We start from the raw sequence: 17,226 nt of genomic DNA on the forward strand, positions 1-17,226 counted from the left end.
ATCCTTTCCTAGCACCTGGGGTGTCAGCCCTCCCGAACCCCTCAAACCTCGCTTTACTCATTTCCTTTGTTCAGTTTAACAGGTGGAGCTGGAGCTGTGGCTCAGTGGTGATGAGCGAAGAGCGCTTGCAGGGGACCTGTTGACTCCCAGCACCCATGTGGCTCACATCCACCTCTAACTCCAATTCCAAGGGACCCAATGCCCTCTTCTGGCCACTGGGGGCACCCATACTCATGGAAGCAGTCGTCCCAAGAGACCCAAGTGTCTGGCTCCAGTATCCGTCCCCGGGTGGGCAGAGCTTTCCTACATCCTGATTGACACAGCAAGGTGCTCGCCTGGGACTTTCTTACTGCCCGCTGGAACTGATCGGTGATTCAAGCCAGCGAACACAACACAGCTTGTGGGAGGTGGTGCCATGGTATGTGCACATGCAAGGTGGTATATGGGCCACCATCAGAAGACTCTTAGTGGGGGCTGGAGAGATGGCTCAGTGGTTAAGAGCATTGCCTGCTCTTCCAAAGGTTCTAAGTTCAATTCCCAGCAACCACATGGTGGCTCACAACCATCTGTAATGAGGTCTGGTGCCCTCTTCTGGCCTGCAGACATACACACAGACAGAATATTGTACACATAACAAATAAATATTAAAAAAAAAAAAAACTCTTAGCATGCCCTGCTACGTTAGCCACTGTCTTACTAGAGTAATTGCTCTTACTTCTCAAAGTCATGCTAACATGAAGCAGGCATTGTGAAAGAGAAGAACTTGGGCCAGGAGTTGAGCGGTGTTAGGAGTAAACCCCAGAAGGACAGATGAGGTCCACACACAGCAAGGTGCCCCGCTTATGTTTTGTCTGCAACAAAATATAAAGAAAATGTACTCCTTTCAATCTTCTAGCTTTTCATTACTGGCTTCATTAGAAAAGAGAAACTCCCAAACAATTGTTGAGTTTTCACCTCTTCCCTTTTGTTTTTTTTTTTTTTAAATTTTTCGAGACAAGGTTTCTCTGTAGCTTTGGAGCCTGTCCTGGCACTAGCTCTTTGTAGACCAGGCTGGCCTCGAACTCACAGAGATCCGCCTGCCTCTGCCTCCCGAGTGCTGGGATTAAAGGCATGTGCCACCACCGCCCGGCCTACCTCTTCTTTTTTTCCCCTTTAGTCAGGGTGTCACTGTGTAGTCTTGGCTGGACTGGAATTTGTTACATAGACCAGGCTGACCTCAACCTCAGAGATTTCTGCCTCCTGATGCATTGAGTATTTTTGTTTATATGTGTTGAGTGTTTGCCTGTGTAAATGTAAGTTACCTCTTGCGTGCCCGGTGCCCATGAAGTCAGAAGGAGGCATTAGTTCCCATGAGCCATGTGGATGCTGGGAATCAAAACTGAGTTTTCTGTAAGAGCAAGTGCTCTTAATTGCTGAGCTGTTTCTCTGACCCCTTTTATGACATATTTTAGCTTTCTTCATCATTTATTAAACTCTGGCTCAGTCGGATTTTTGTTGTTTTGAGACAGGGTTTCTCTTTGCAGCCCTGGCTGGCCTTGACCTCAGAGATCCGCCTGCCTCTCCCTCCAGTGTTGGGATTAATGGTGTGTGCCAACACTGCCAGGCTAGTAGATTTATTCCTAAAGGTTCTAATACTCTGCCAGAAAGTAAAAGTGTCTGTGAGCATCGATGAACACAGGGCTAACGTTTAAGGCATTACTGGCTGTGACACAGTGCTCACCCAGTAACTCTACAATGGAAAGATCAAAAAACGAATTTATGCCCAGTGTAAGAAAAATTCTCAAAAGTCAACAAATAGCTACCTGACGTACACTGCCAACGACAGGCACCACAGTGACTCTACAGTGACCTGGCCCAGAGGCCCCACAGACGGATCAAGCAGTGTGCCCGTCACCCAGGGATGTGGATAGCTAAGGATGCGTGCCATCGATGGGTGGCCAACGTCACCTGTTAGCGGCGGTCTCTGCCAAGAGCCAGTCTCGGTCCTACACAAGCAGCCACAGACAGCACATAAGGAAATAAGCATGGCTGTGTTCCAACGAGTCTTTATTTATAGACACTCAAATCTGAATTCATAGGACTTTCATGTATTGTGAAATGAGATTTCTCAAAGCACTTAGAAACACAGAGCCCCTTCTTAGCTCACAGGCCACACACAACAGATGGTGGGGCTGACCTCTAATACACAGTCACTTCCTAACCTCTGCTCTAAGTAGTTTTGACATTGATTTGCTGGCATGGACATAATGTCTACTTCCTTATTATGTGACATCAGTAATATACAATTTGCTTAAGGCTTTGTCTAAACTGCTGGTGTATAAATTTTTAAGACAAAAAAATTTAAAATTATTTATATGTTAAAATTAAATGCTAAACAAACAAACTGGTCAAGTTTCATTTATTTCTTGACACAACATCTATACAGCTCACACACGCAGCAGGACGCGCACCTTGGCTTCACAACAGCACCAGGCTGCACTTCCGGTTATAATACAGCAGGGGCGGGGTGGCTGGGAAATGTACATTTATACACTTCATAAGTTAAAGGTGGCTACACTATGACCTAGGGTAGCAAAGGCAAGACTTGGACCCACTGCCTGGACCACTTGTGTCTGACCTATTAAAAATGTACCCAGTCATTAAAAATGGCCAGTTGGGGAATAGGCCATGTATAAAATGTCATGTAAAATTTACTCATTTACCCTTTTAAAAAATAATATTTAGACTTTAAACCTTTGACCAGCTTGTCATGTGGATATACACTGTGGTAGCAAGAAGCACTCTTGCTGCACTTCAGCAACCTGGTGAATTTTGTTTTTTTTGTAAACCATAACATTTTTGTTAAAACAGCCAAATTAAATCTCTTCTTTATATATCTGTTATATTACTTCCAAGTCACTCCCCAACCCCCAAAACCAGCCTGACATTTGCTGCCACGTTTAATTGGAACCTCTCTTTGTAGTTTCTAAACTGCTGATCTCAGCCCCAGTCTGGTACGGGTACACCATGAAGACACAGGCTGTCTCCGCTGTCCCGAGGAGAGGACCCTCCAGCCCCTCTAAAAACACCCATCTGACCGTCCTCGGACTTCCGGAGGGTCTGTTCTCACGTGTGAATGTCCACACACTACCTGTTGTAAGCCCTTTCTTTCTTGGACTTCTCCAGGGCTTTGTCCATTGTTTTCTCGCTTTCCCCCCGACATTTGGGGCAGTACCACTTGCCCTTTGGTTTATGGTTGAGTCCCACGCAGGAGAAGTGGAACCACTCGATGGGGCACTCGTCGTTGTCACAGCCGATCATCTCTCCATAGGAGACCTGATTGCACAGACAGTACGTGGGCTCGTTGGGGTCGATGGGGAGGTCTGCGGGAGAGGCTTCCCTCTCTGCTTTGGCCTTGGAGCGTTTCTTCTTCTTTGAGGTTTTTGCTTTCTTCTCCTTGGGCGTTCCTGAGGTGATGTCATCATGGTCGTGATTATTAGATGCATTCTCTCGATTCTCGTTGTTTCTCTGCCTCCGGGACCGCTTGTTATTCGGCTTGTCTGCCTGAGCGATTGTTTCACTCTTTGACTTGTCCTGGCCGGTCTTGCCGCTGCTGCCAGTGCTGTCGCTGATGTCCTGGTGGGCTTCGAAGAGCTCCACATGACTGTCCACCTGCCTGGTGCGGTTCTCCACCAGCTCCACCATCTGACTGACGATCTGGATCTTCTCATCGCCCAGCTCCTGGCTGCGGATCAAGGCCCTCTGGATGCAGTGCAGCACCCGCCTCTTCTGGGTGCCGTCCGTCTCCCGCTTGAACTTCTCATAGTAGTCATCCAGCTCCTTCAGGATCTCTACAACAGAAACAGTCCGCGTTACACATCGCGAGGAACACTGGGAAAGAAGCCCAACACCAACTAGATCAAAAATCACAAGGGGCCCCAGTTCCCTGTATAAAACTCTTGCCACGTGTGAGCCCTGGCTCCCACCTAGCAAAGCTGAGGTGATGAACAAAAAGTTCAAGCTTAGGTAAAGGGCTTCAGTCTCAACTGTTTCTTCCCCAATCCATTGTATTTTCACAATTCCTGTCCAAATATCTCTGTAAGAACTTAGAGCTTTTATTCTGTATTTCTTTATGTTCGGGTTTTGTTCTCCATCTTACACGAGACAGAGTCTCACTGACTCTGGAGCAGGGAGCGAGCGCCTGTCTCCAACTCCCCAGCTGGAACTGACAGGCACTTTTTACCCGTGTTCTGTGCATTTGAGAACAGGACTCCCCACCCCCTTGCATCTGAGCATCTCAATGTCCGTAACACTCTACAGAGAAGGCGTGTGGACCCTATGGCTTACAGACTGGGATTGCAGCAGAGGCCCTGTGTGTATCTGTCCTCTTGAACCACTCTGGCGTGATGTTCTGTATTACTGAAAACAAGAACGCTTTGCTCAAGACAACCTTGCTTTAAAACCAAAGTGACAGATTTGACTTTACAACTTGTAATAATTAAATTTACGGCTTATAATACTGTTTTTAAAACAGTCTCTTTGTGTAGCCTTGGGTGCCCTGGAATCTACAGAGATCTTCCTGCCTATCTCTGAGTACTCAATATTACCATTCTGAGAACTAAACCCTAGTATTAAATTTAAGCCTTCTTAGGAAGGCTAAAAATAAGTCTATATGCTTATAAAATATCATTTGGAAAATGGAATTAGACAATTTCCCAAGAAATAAAAGCTGTTAAGTCTAAGAATTCAGCTCAGTATAGCCCCTATTCCAGGACTCACGGCACTGCGGCAGAAGCACGGGTGTGAGGCCAGCCTGGGCTACACACCCAGACCTTGTCTCAACAACAAATAGCTTTCCCTTTGCAGACAGTCCCTAGAGCCTGGGTGTTTTCATGATTTGGCTTTGTGGTAACCCACGGCTACAACGCAAGGAGGGATTTCTGCTTGAGGTATAATGAGTATCAACACTGCTCTACAAGAAGTTGGAGATCGCTCTCATCCACAGCTCAGGTTTATAAAGCCACCAAAGCCGTAGACAAGTGCCAAACCCATCTTTGTGTGCTTATATCCAAGTATGGTGAGTCTCTTTGTCAAGCAGATAGAGATCCTTTGTGCCGAGCATCAGATCAGTCCGACTAGGGGTGATAACAGGAAAGTAGGGGAACGGGTGGGCGTCTGTAAAGCTGACAGAGGGAAACCCTGCAAAGTGGGTGGCTGCAGCAGTGAGTGCTTCAAGACTACAAAGGATCTCAGGCCAAAGATGTCAGGGAGCGCTTCAAATGCCAGAAATGAGCAAATAAAATCGTTGGCCACTTTAAAAATAAGGGATTAGACAACTTAAACATTGTGCACCAAAGTCTAATTATATACACAGAAAGGTCCTTGAGCAATTTTCCTCAAACAGCAAATAGTACCAGATTTTTTAAAGACCCTTTTGCCATTTTTTAAGGCAACCACTGGAAATCAGAAGGGCTATCCAGAAACTCTGCTATCTTTTCTCCTGACAGTGAACATAGGAACTCAGGCAGAGGTCAGCAGAGCTCTTTGAATTCCAGGCCAGTGTAGCTTATACAGGCCAGCCAGGGGTATATATGGAGACCCTGTCTCAAAACAAACAAAAATAACAACAAAAATCCTACAAGACATCAACAAGGGCTGACACGAAGTACCAGGGAAGGCTATGTTCAGGTTCTGGAGGATTCCAGGAAGAATCACAAGACATATCCCACTGCAAAGGAGGACGAACAGTCCCAGTCTCCAAAGAGACAAATCAACTGATCTGACTTATCAAAAATAACCCAAAATATGCATTTTTTGGCATGATGGCACATACCTTAAATTCCAGATTAACAGGCATTAGAATTTTTAGGAGTTCCACGTCAGCTAAGGCTACACAGTGAAAACTTATCAAAAAACGATAGTAAGTGAACAACAACCCAAATTTTGTGTTATTTAGACAATCAAAGCTGGCCTTGAGTTGCTGATCTTGCCTCCGATGGGATTACAGGCATGTGTCATTGCACCCAGTCATGTTTCAAAAATAATGCTGGTATTTTACAGAAGAGCAATTCTATCCATTGCTAAATTAAATTTGAACAACTGCTTCTTTCAGCTTTAGGTGAAACTTATGGAGAAAAATCCCATTAAAAACTTACCACAAAGTTACTGTGGGACCCACACAATAGCAGTTACCCTAAGCAAAATAATCAATAAAACCATTGAAAGCAGCAGACAGGAACAACGCAGCTGAACTTCGGAGTGCTGCTGGACCGCCATAAAGTACCAGCAGAGGTGAATAAACGGGCCCGCAGTACCATCTACTCTGTCCTGTTCTCTAAAAGCTATTTTAACTTACAAAAGGTAGTCTATGTTTCTAATGAGGCACTGCTTCCAAGGTATTTTTATAACATTTGAAAAATGACTCAGGCAACAAGCTCTATTTACAAGGACCGAACCCTAAGTTCTTCCAGACTCTTCTACACCCGAAGCACTGGCGACCGTCAAAAAGCTCCACCTGCAACAGTAACTCTGAGCAAGCAAGGGCTTATTCTAAGGTCGGTCCACACAGCGCGGGAGCCGCGTCGGCGGGGCTCCAGGAACACACCGACCCGCGACCCGACAGGACCCTCCCCGCTCACTCACGCCTCCGGGAAATGCGACAAGTGGCCGGAGCTGCCCGTGCGGCGCTGGTGCCGAGAAGGAGATCGCAGCGGCCTCCCGGGGGCCATTGCCGCCAAGGCCCCGCGGCCGGAAAGTGACCGCGATCCCGGAAGCCTATGAGACTCGCCAAGAGCGCTCCGCCCCGCCCCGAGGCCTCTGTGAATCGACGACGCTGAGGGCGGAGATCACAGGAGGGAACAAATCAAACAGCAGGAGCCGCGACAATGGCCCGCCCCAGCAGCGGCAGGAGCCAATCCGAGGCCAGAGGACGGGCGACCCGAAGACATTCAAATCAACTCGCCTCCTCCCTCCGCCCGGCCCTCTGCCACAGAGAGAATAGCAGGCAGCGGAAACACAGACCGGAGCGCGTCCCCGAGCCAGGCCCGCCCCCATGCAGGCCGTACCCCAATGACTGCGCAGCACACTGATAAGGACATTCCACGGGGGACGCTGCGACCAATCACAGGGCCGCAGAGGCGGAACGTTTCGCAATATGTTAATGACTCTCCTATAAACCGAGCTGCGAAGCTGCAGCTCGGACAGAGCGCGCAGGGGCGCTTTCCCTGGCACGGCTAGGTGTGCGGGCCCGAGTGTCGGCCTTCCACCTCCCCCCAACTCTTCCGTTTCCCTGCTGCGCAGTTCTGTAAACAGGAGTAAACTCCGAGCGGCCATCCATGTCCAAAGCAGAGCCCCCTGACCTAGCAGCAAAGTTTCCCCAACAACCGACAAGACCCGGCGGGCACGCAGGCTCCGCCTCTTCGCCACTCGGGGCAGCCAGGGTCTCCGGGAGGACTGCAGGTCTCTCACCTGCCCCGCTCCTCTCGGGCCGGAGCCCCAGTTCGCGCCCACCGAACACAGCCCAGTCGTGCACCGACCTAGTCGACTACGATCCTTCCTTCCACCCTCTCCCTCCGCCAAGCACACCGCGCCGGCGCCCCTCGTAGTCGGGCCCCGGAGCCGGGTCCAGAGCCAAGGGAGGGCCCAAGCAGGCAGGGCCTGGGCGATCGCGCGACCCCGGGTCCGGACTGCCCAGTACTTTATGTAACACTCGGGTTCGGGACCGGGCGGGGGGCGGCGACTCTCCGGACCGGCACTCCGGATCGCGGGAGCCCGGCCCGCAGCCGCCTCTCCAACTGGGCGCCCGCGCCCTGCGGCCGCCGCGTCCGTATTGCACTCCACCTCGCGCGGCCGCCCGCGCCCCCTCCCCGAGGACGCGGCCGAGCCCCGCGCCCCCTCCCCCGCAGCACCGCCTCATCACTTCACTACAAAGAGCGCTTTGGTCGCGCAGCCTTGTAGCCAGCCGTTCGCGCTCCTTCCTCCTCCATGTCCCGGGGCTGGGCACACAAGGACCTCGGCGTCTCAAAGGCGCTCCAGACCTTTTGTTCCTAGCCCTCCGAAGACGCCACCGGGAGCTCCAGCTCCTGCAGGACCGGCCAGCCTCGTCGCCGGGACCCAGGGATGGACGCGGCCGCCCCCGCCCATCCATCACCCGCCGTACCTTGGTATTTGGCGTCGATCTCCCGCATCAGCGAGACGTTCCTCTGCAGGTCGAAAGGCAGTGACTCGATGGAGTCCAGGTAATCCTCCACATAGTTCACCAGGTGGATCTGCTCCCCGTTGGCAGGACTCAACATGGTTCACCCCGGAGGTCCCCGGCGACTCGGCGGCTTTCCGCTTCCTCCACCCCCCGCCCCCCTCAAACAGCACTGCAAAATGCAAAAGCTCTTGCCCTCCCGCGCCCCCCCCGCGCCACTTCGGCCGGGCCGGCCGGCGGCTACATCTGGCGCCCGCCGCGCCGCCTCCGGGGCCGCGGGGACCCCGGCGCCTGCAGGCGCGGGCCGCGGCGGCTGAGGCTCTGGCGCACGCCCCGCCGGCCGTGCAGGCCCCCTCCCGGGCGGCGGGCGGCGCGGGGGGCCGTGCGTACGAGCGCGCACACACCCAAAGGGGGCCGGCCACCGCCGCCCACCCGCCACCAGCGTGGAGAGCGGAGAGAGCGGGGCCGGCAGCGGGAAGGGCGCGCTCCGCCGCCCGCCTCGCCGCACTTGTCCAACGTGGAAAACCCAAATACCAGTTTCAAACACTTGGGAAACATTCAGCCCCGCGCGCAGCGCGCATGCGCTCCGCCACCCCCCCTCCCGGAGGCGGCCCCGCCCCCACCGCATTCACGCCCCTCACCGTCCCGGGCCGGGGGGCGGCGGGGCCGCGAAGGCCGGCCCGCGCGAGGGCGTGGCCTGTCACTGTCGCTGGGGGGCCAGGGTCGCGGAGGGGACAGGCGCGGGGCCGCACGGGGCAGGGACGGCCGGCGACGCGAAACTTTACTAGGAGTTTGGCACTCGGTGGCGGACCTATTGGGCGGAGCCGCACGCCGGCCAGGCACGGCGGGGAGGTGGCCCGCTCCTCTAAGGACACTCCGGGGCCGGACGAGCCGCCACACCGCCGCTCTCCAGACCCGACTACACAGAACATAGCCACCATCCTCCGGGCTGAACTGCATTCCCCCCGCCCCCGAGCGCGGTATAAATAGGGCCCCCTGACGGAACTGGCAACGGCAACAGCCAATCCCCTGGCGGCTCTTACCTCTGCGGCCAATCTGGACGAGAAGGAGGTGTGGTGGGGCCGGCAACGCCTCCCGCACGCCTAGTACTAGAGAGCTGTCCTCGGCGAGCAGGACCGAGCAGGCGGGTCCGAGGGAGGCGGAAGTGGGCGCGCATGCGCAGGGCTCAGGCAGGGGCTGCGGACCCGCGCGGAAGGGCCGCTCCCGAGGCACCGCGGGACCACCACTCCCAGCATCCTCGGCGGCTGCCCGCGCCTGCGCCGTCCTTCCCCGCCGTCCCTTTGTGTCGCCTCTCGGAACTGAGTTTGGAATGGCCTGGAGACAAAGGGGCCCCCGAGGGGTGCTCTGTGCAGCTCGGAGGTCTACGGAGGGCGGGCTGGCGAGAGCAGCACCCCGATCTTAGCCCTTGCCCTGCCGCCCCCAAGACTGCCCGGGTCCTCACCATACTGAGGAGTCTGCGGGCACCTCGGGAGCACGCCCGCAGTTTAGCGCAGCCTTCGGATCCCCATCCCGCCCTTCCCCCACAGCCCCGGATTTAGGGCTTTCTGAAAAGCCCGGGCCGAGCGAGCAGTTGCCTAGGCGACGGGCTCCGGCGGTCCCGCCCCCTTCCGGCCTAGGTGCCGCCCCGGGGCGGAGTCTGGCCTGCGGTCGCCTAATTTCGCGCCTTTGCATTGCTGCCTTCCTCTCTAGAGTCCCGGGTCCTTAGTCTTGCTCTGCTGCCTGGGCCGTACTCCCGGGTCCTCCCGCCGCTGTGTCCTCGTGTGCCGAGCGCTGATGACCGCTCTCCGCCTCGCCTGTTGGAATGTCGCCGCGGCGCCAGGTCAGCTCACTGTCTTCAGCCTCCTCCAGCGTGCTCGGTGTTGTATTTCAGCCTCCGGGATTCGTCCTCCGGCAGAACAGGACTCACCCCTTCAGACCCAGAAGATGTAGTTTGGAAGGGTTTGGAACGACTCTTGAAACACGGTGACATCCTAACCCCCTCGACACGTGTGGAAGTACTCAGTGCGTCCCCGTGACATCCACACTTCCACGCAGTTCTCTACAATAGAGTATCGACGGGGGCGACGGCGCTCGTTTCAGCGATCGGTCATAGGAATGTCAGTGCAGCAAGAGACATTCAGTTCAGCTGTCTGCTTTTCGAGTTAGATTGTTCAGATTGGGCCGTTGCTGTGGGTGTGCACCCTGAAGCACAGGGCGTACATTTTCAGCAGGCGAACGTCACTTGGCTGTCCTGTGGTGCCTTTTTACTAACATTTAACTGCTTTCAGTACTAGCCAGAAACAGAAGTTTCACTTAGTTGCCACAAGAAAATATTTGTCCACTAGTCTGCACAAAGGCTAAGAATATGGCTTGGGAATACGACGTGGAATAAAGCATGGGCAGGTGTCCAGAACTGAGTATGAAAAGTGGGCCTTTTCCTTAGAGGTCATGTAAGCAGTTTAAAGGCACAGTAGCAATTAAGAGACAGGTATCTTAATCTCAGCGCTATCTAAGTTTAATAAAGATTGGGTATAACTGACCCTTTCCCAAGATAACCAAGCCGGAGTTTGAACCCGGTTACCTTTGAAAGTTTACAATACTCTTAATCCATTCTGCTGCTCATTGAACTCATAGACACAAACCCAAAGACATCTTGTTCACCTGACCAGAATTATTTCACAAGTACCTACCACATGCTAACTACAATGTTTTATGTCCTGGGAATACTGAGTATGTTCACCTCTTTGGGGTAAAAAGTTTTTATTTTTTTAATTGGCCTTATAAAGTGGCTTTCTGAGCATGCTCAGAAGACCAATAGATAAAATGTAGTTTAACTATAACCAAGCATTTTAAGTAGACTGTATAGAAAACCAAAGACTGCCTTTAATCCCAGCACTTGGGAGGCAGAGGCAGGAGGATCTCTGTGAGTTCGAGACCAGCCTGGTCTACAAGAGCTAGTTCCAGGACAGGCTCCAAAACCACAGAGAAACCCTGTCTCGAAAAAACCAAAAAAAAAAAAAAAAAAGAAAGAAAGAAAGAAAACCAAAGACTGGGAAATGGCTGAGTTAACCTGAGTTCAAACCCTTGAACCCACATGGTGGAGTGACAGAACCAGTCTGGAGAGTTGGTCCTCAGGCCACCATATACACACTAAATTAATAAATACAGTCTTTAAGAAAAACCTCTTCCTGGGAGCAGAGGCTGGGGAGGCAATGACCATGGGTCCAGAGAGAGAATCTGGCAAGACACGTTTGAGAGGCTCCTTGAGGCTCTGGTTGGAGGTCTTCCCTGAGTGAGGCTCCTGGGACAAAGGGTACCCTCCTGCTAAATGCCAATTTCCTCCCATTCTCACTTCAACTAGCCTGAGCTCGACTTCCATTCCCAGTCCAAGCCTGTGGCTATGTGCAACCTTTTTGGTTTTATTTTTTTTATTTTTATTTTTATTTTTTTTGGATTTTTCAAGACAGGGTTTCTCTGTAGCTTTTGGGGCCTGTCCTGGAACTAGCTCTTGTAGACCAGGCTGGCCTCGAACTCACAGAGATCCGCCTGCCTCTGCCTCCCGAGTGCTGGGATTAAAGGCGTGCGCCACCACCGCCCGGCCCTTTTTGGTTTTATAAGAAACAAGCCTGGGTACATAATAAATAAATAAAAAAAAATGGGGGCTGGAGAGATGGCTCAGTGGTTAAGAGTATTGCCTGCTCTTCCAAAGGTCTTGAGTTCAATTCCCAGCAACCACATGGTGGCTCACAACCATCTGTAATGAGGTCTGGTGCCCTCTTCTGGCCTGCAGACAGAATATTGTATACATAATAAATAAAAAAAAAAAAAGAAAAGAAACAAGCCTGGGGACACCAAGATGGCTTGGCCAGAAAAGGTGCTTGCCATCAAGTCTGACAACCTGAGCTCACTCCCCGGGACCCCACCTTGTAGAAGGAAGCTCCCCAAGCTGTCCTTGGACCACCTCACTTTTGCTGTGGCATACACATACATATGCAAATAAATGTATTTTTTTTTCTTTTGGTTTTTCAAGACAGGGTTTCTCTGTGTAGCTTTGGAGTCTATCCTGGAACCTGCTCTGTAGACTAGGCTGGCCTCGAATTTACAGAGATCCACCTGCCTCGGTTGGGATTAAAGGCGTGCACCGCCAACACCCAGGTTAGAACTGTTATTTTAAATATCCGCTCTAGTTCTTTGAGTTCCACATTCCAACCTTTGGTTTCTGTTTTTTGACAGACACATCTTGTATCAGAGTAAAAGCTTTCTCTAGCAGATCTTTCACTACCTGCACAGGAAGAGTTTTTGAGGGACTTTCTCAGGCCAAGCTCTGGTGAATTTGCAGGATTTGGCAAGAAGATCAAGAGTTTACAGTTCAGTACTCAGGGAGGGGCAGCCCACACTTGTAATCCCCAAACTGGAGTTTAAAGACTGAGGCAGGGGAGTTTAAAGGCAAGTAAGCTAGTAAGATTTACATAGTGATAGCCTGGGCTACTGAGTGAAACCATATCTCGGCAACTGAGGGAGGTGGATGGGAAAAGAGAATTGTATATCGCTATAAGAAGGAGACAAACGCACACACGAAGACAGGTGGCTGTGAAGAAGAATAATTCCGGGAGAACTTGGGACATTTGGGGACCACGGATGACCCCCATAAGGTACAGAACACAGTCTGTTTACGTGGCAGTTTAACTTCAAGCAGGCAGTGAGATTCAGAATCGTCAGGAGAAAAGTTCTCCAGGAACACAGCTGCTTAATCATTTGCCTTTCAGGAGAGCACCAAAACAGAGTTAAAACCAAGACTGGAAGGGCGGAGGCTGCGCAGTGTGGTAAGGACCGGACAAGGAAAGGGGACCTAACTCAGGACAGTTCTCAGGAGACGGGGCGAAGGAACTTTTCATCACGTTTTGATTGGTTTCTAAGACAGGATCTCATATCGGGGAGGCTGGTCTTGAACTTGATGCTCCTGCATCCCCCCTCCCAAAAGCTTTGATTTCAGATAGACACCACCCGTGTGGCTCTAAAAAATTTTTAAGCAATTTATTCTTACGTGAATGGGTATTTTGCAAGCATGCCCATCTACGGACGATGTGTGCAGTGCCTACTGAGTCCAAAAGAGGCATTGGCCCCTCTGGAACTGGGATTAGAGACTAGAGTAGCCAAGTGGGTGTTGGGACTCAAACCTGGGTCCTCTAGAAGAGCAGCCATCTTTCCAGAAGACATTTCCAGTTACATATACTCGAACAGAGTCATTTCCTTGCGTTGTTCTTTCATCCTAAGGCCAAAGGACAGTGTGAAGTACACAAATACTGTGTGTACGGAATGCAGACATGTCTGAGGATGTAGTGTTGGTCTACATGTGGCAAGGGGCATACTGGCAGGCATGCTGTGTGTATGTTGGGGTGCAGTGTGTGTTAAAGCACAGTGTTTGAGTGTAGACACGATGAGTGCACGCTGGTGTGCATAGTGTTTGTGGAGTAGGCAGTGTGTTGGAGTGTGTTGGCATGTATGTACACAATGTTGCGGTGCACACCAGGTCTCAGCAGCAGGCACAACGATGTACACGGGGACCAATCTATCCACAAGGACGAGCTATGAGACCTGCGCTATAAAGGAGAACGGCCGAGGGGCCCTGTTTCTCACTGTGGTCAACACGCCACTGCACAGCTGGGTTCACCGCCTGACTCCAGCCAGAGAGAGTGTTCTCTTCCGGGAGTGGGCGGAGCACTGTGGGGACTCGGGCGTGGCTTCTGGGTCGCCGGGCGTGGCTTGTTTTCGGGGGCGGGGCGGGGCGGGGCCTGGCCTGCGGAATTGCCTTGTGCCGGGTTCTCTAGTGTGCCCCGACATGCTGTGGGCGCGCGGGCCTGGGCCGGGTTCTCTGCTGCTCCGGGAGGCGCTGGCTCTCGGGCGGCGCGGGCGAGCGTGGCAGCGGCCTCAAGGCCAGGACACCGGCGTGCAGGTGCACAACAGCCTCACGGGCAAGAAGGAGCCGCTGATCGTGGCTCGCACGGACGCCGTCTCCTGGTGCGTGCGCAGGCGGGGCGGGGCGTGAGGGTCTGCAGGGGCGAGTCCGCCCTGAAACCCACAGGTGTGGTCCCCGGAGCGGTCACTGAAACACCGTGTGCGCGTGTGTGCGTGATGATTGTTATCGAGGGCTTAGGGCTCTTTTTTTGCAGCTATCTCACATGGTGGGTCTTAATATGTTCCTAGGTATAGCTGTGGACCGACTGTGTACGACCATGCACACCTTGGCCATGCTTGGTAAGTTTCCTTATTTGAACTTGGTGATTTTCATGATTTGAACTTGGTGATAAAGTCAGAGAGTCATTTATTGTGGAAAGGGTAAATTGTTAGCTTGTATTTTTATCTGTTAAGTGAACTGAGTAGTGACTGCATTCTGGGGGAATTGTGAGACCTCAAATTGTTAGTCTCGTTTAGTGTTTGCAGCTGTTTTTGGTTGTATACTCAGTGCTCAGGTCGGACACTCAGAGAGTTGTTGTGGAGGAACGCAGAGTGATTTAGATGTTTCTAAGGTTGGTCCAGGGACCCGAATCCAACCGTGGGGCGTCATTGCCTGGCTTTGAATGGGTCACTTGCTGGAGTCCTGGTTCTTGCTTTGAGTTGAGACAGAAATGATAATAGCTCAGTGTTTGGAATCTTCATGGCAACTTCAGGAAATAGTATATATGAAGTGCCACTTAACACAGCACTCGTGTGACTTGTTTCTCCTCAGCCGTGACAGCGTTGTAGGGCCGCTCTCCTGGGAAGCACTGGAGCTGGGAGGAAATTCTGCGCTTGTTGATATTCCCCGTTTCCTAATATCTTGTTGTTGTCTTGCACATTTTTACTTGGGCAGTTTTAGACCTAAATTAAACACAAGTGTGAAGGCCAGAGGACAGCCTCAGGTGTCATCATCAGGTGCTTTCCCTGGTTTGTTTTGAAGTAGAATCTTTCAGTGGCTTGGAACTCCACAAGCAGCCCAAGCTGGCTGGCCAGTGAGTCCCAGGGATCCGCCTATCTCCCTTGCACTGGAATAATATGGAAAATCCCGGTTCTCGAGCATGAAAGAAAACAGTAAAAAGCTCTTGTCATTTGCCCTTTTGTTAATGTTGTATTATAGGAGTTTTTATACTTTTAGATAGACGCAAACTCACTCAACAGCTCTAAACTTAAAAACAGCAATACCTTATCCTGGAATTGATGCAATTGCTTGATTGCCTTTTTGTTTTGTTTTAAAGATTTATTTATTTATTATGTTACAGTGTTCTGCCTGCATGAATGCCTGTAGGCCAGAAGAGGACGCCAGATCTCATTACAGATGGTTGTGAGCCACCATGTGGTTGCTAGGAATTAAATTCAGGTCCTAGGACTTGAACTCGGCCATCTCTCCAGCCCTTTTTGGTTGCTTCTTGCAGGAACCCTTCTGGGCCACCAGGTGGGGCTCAGTTTGTAAAGAAGTACTTGAATTAGTTCCCTATGAACCAGTTATCGACTGTAGAACACAGCTTGGAAGTTACATAGTGGTGCTAAATTGTAACACGTTCCTGTTCAAGAATAACAATCATGGGGCTGGCAAAGATGGCTCACTGGGTAAAGGCACCTCCTGTACAAGCCTGATGACCTGAGTTTGGTCCCCGGGACTCATGGTAAAAGGAGAGCATTGAGTCCCACAAACTTCCTCTGACCTCCCTCTACATGCGTGCTGCTGTAGTATGTGCACACACACACACACATACTACATACACACACAATAATAATGAAACTGGTGGCTGGAGGGATGACTTAGCACTTAAGAGCACTTGTTTGTGGAGGACCTGGGTCCAGTTCCCAGCACCCCCGAGGTGACTTACAACCATTCTGTATATTATCTGATTTCAGGGCCTCTGACAACCTCTTTTGACCTCGTTGGGCACCAAATAAAGATATGGTGCACATGCATCCGTGCAGGCAAAACACATGAACGTGAAATAAAACAAATGAATGAGAAATAAAACAATTTTAAGTTAAAAGTCGAATAGCAACGTTGATTGTGTGTTGAAGACAAGCCAACAGTTTTTTTCTTTCAGCTCATACGTCAGATTTGACATTATCCGAAGGATCCTGACCAAGGTGTTTGGGTGCAATGTGATCATGGGAATGAGCATCACTGATGTGGATGATAAAATAATCAGGAGAGCTAACGAGGTGAGCACTTTGCCTTGTTTGACAGCCTGGCGGCTGTGTGGCAGTTCTTTGCTGATCGTATTTTTATGTATTTCTTTTTTTTTTTTTTTTAACCAATTTATTTATCCTTTTATTTTACTTACATTGGTGTTTTGCCTGCGTGCATATTGTATGTCTGTGCGAGGGTGTCATATCTTGGGGTCACAGACAGTTGTGAGCTACCATGTGGGTGCCGGAACTTGAACCCTGGTCCTCTGGAACAGCAGTCAGTGCTCTTAACCACTGAACCATCTCTCCAGCCACCTCCCTCGCCTTTTGAGACAGGGCTTCTTTGTGTAGCCCTGGATGTCCTGAAGCTCACTCTGTAGACCAGGCTGGCCTCAAACTCACAGAGATCCACCTGCCTCTGCCTTCCTGGTGCTGGGATTAAAGGCGTGCGCCACTGCTGCCTGGTGTATGTTATGCTATGTTGTGAAAAATCAGAGTGCCTTCGTGATTCAAGCCAGAGACACTTTTTTTCTGACCCAGGGCACTAACTTGCATGTCTGGCTTCCTGGGAAGATGGTGGGATGTGCTGAAGACCAGGGGTTCGGTTGCAGTGCCGAAGCCTGGCCCACTGACTCCCAGAGAAGGAGAGGATGGCTAACCTGGAATGACTCACATAAGACCTGGAATAGCAAAGACTAGGGCTTTTGGTACTTGTCCTGTGTAGTTTGTGTCATGGTGAGTGTCGCAGTGTGCCCTGTGACCAGCCACTAGGGAGTGAAGTGACCGTCTGACTTTGAGAGTGCGATTCTCTTGAATAGAGGATCCAGAAGGGAATAGCACAACCAGATGTTAAGACATATTTAAAAAGCTATAGATAATTCTTTATCTATGAATGTATATACATATAA

General features: G+C 51.2%; 2 protein-coding genes across 9 annotated transcripts in view; one reads left to right on the top strand and one right to left on the bottom strand.

Annotated features, from left to right (window-relative positions):
• Window positions 1-2,038: 2,038 nt before the first annotated feature.
• Ing1 (inhibitor of growth family member 1) lies at window positions 2,039-9,567 on the bottom strand. Of its 5 annotated transcripts, none has more exons than XM_057752533.1 (2): window positions 9,217-9,567; window positions 2,039-3,830 (listed from the first exon to the last, which is right to left on the bottom strand). In XM_057752533.1, exon 2 carries the CDS (start codon window positions 3,682-3,684, stop codon window positions 3,127-3,129), a length of 558 nt encoding a protein of 185 aa, XP_057608516.1. In that variant the 5' UTR covers window positions 3,685-3,830; window positions 9,217-9,567; the 3' UTR covers window positions 2,039-3,126. The 5 variants fall into 5 exon arrangements, with proteins under 5 accessions (XP_057608516.1, XP_057608514.1, XP_057608518.1 ...); XM_057752531.1 differs by lacking the exon at window positions 9,217-9,567 and adding an exon at window positions 8,138-8,727; XM_057752535.1 differs by lacking the exon at window positions 9,217-9,567 and adding an exon at window positions 7,447-7,463.
• Cars2 (cysteinyl-tRNA synthetase 2, mitochondrial) overlaps window positions 9,470-17,226 on the top strand; it is a 33,909-nt gene continuing 26,152 nt past the window's right edge. For 3 of the 4 annotated variants that reach the window (XM_057752527.1, XM_057752528.1, XM_057752529.1), the window contains exons 1-3: window positions 13,978-14,191; window positions 14,378-14,428; window positions 16,234-16,351. In XM_057752527.1, coding sequence (XP_057608510.1) covers window positions 14,013-14,191; window positions 14,378-14,428; window positions 16,234-16,351 — 348 coding nt within the window. In that variant the 5' untranslated portion in view covers window positions 13,978-14,012. Of the gene's footprint in view, window positions 10,014-13,977; window positions 14,192-14,377; window positions 14,429-16,233; window positions 16,352-17,226 lie in introns of those variants that run through there. The other variant, XM_057752530.1, reaches the window with a different exon arrangement.

Source organism: Chionomys nivalis, chromosome 20 (assembly GCF_950005125.1).
Source record: "Chionomys nivalis chromosome 20, mChiNiv1.1, whole genome shotgun sequence".
NCBI lineage: Eukaryota > Metazoa > Chordata > Mammalia > Rodentia > Cricetidae > Chionomys > Chionomys nivalis.

What these genes read in the sequence shown, in the direction of transcription:
- Ing1 (XM_057752531.1), bottom strand. Translation starts at nt 8,273, where the DNA reads ATGTTGAGTCCTGCCAACGGGGAGCAGATCCACCTGGTGAACTATGTG. An exon ending in GATCGACGCCAAATACCAAG is followed by an intron (nt 3,831 to 8,137) that starts GTACGGCGGGTG and finishes TTTCTGTTGTAG; the next exon opens with AGATCCTGAAGGAGCTGGAT.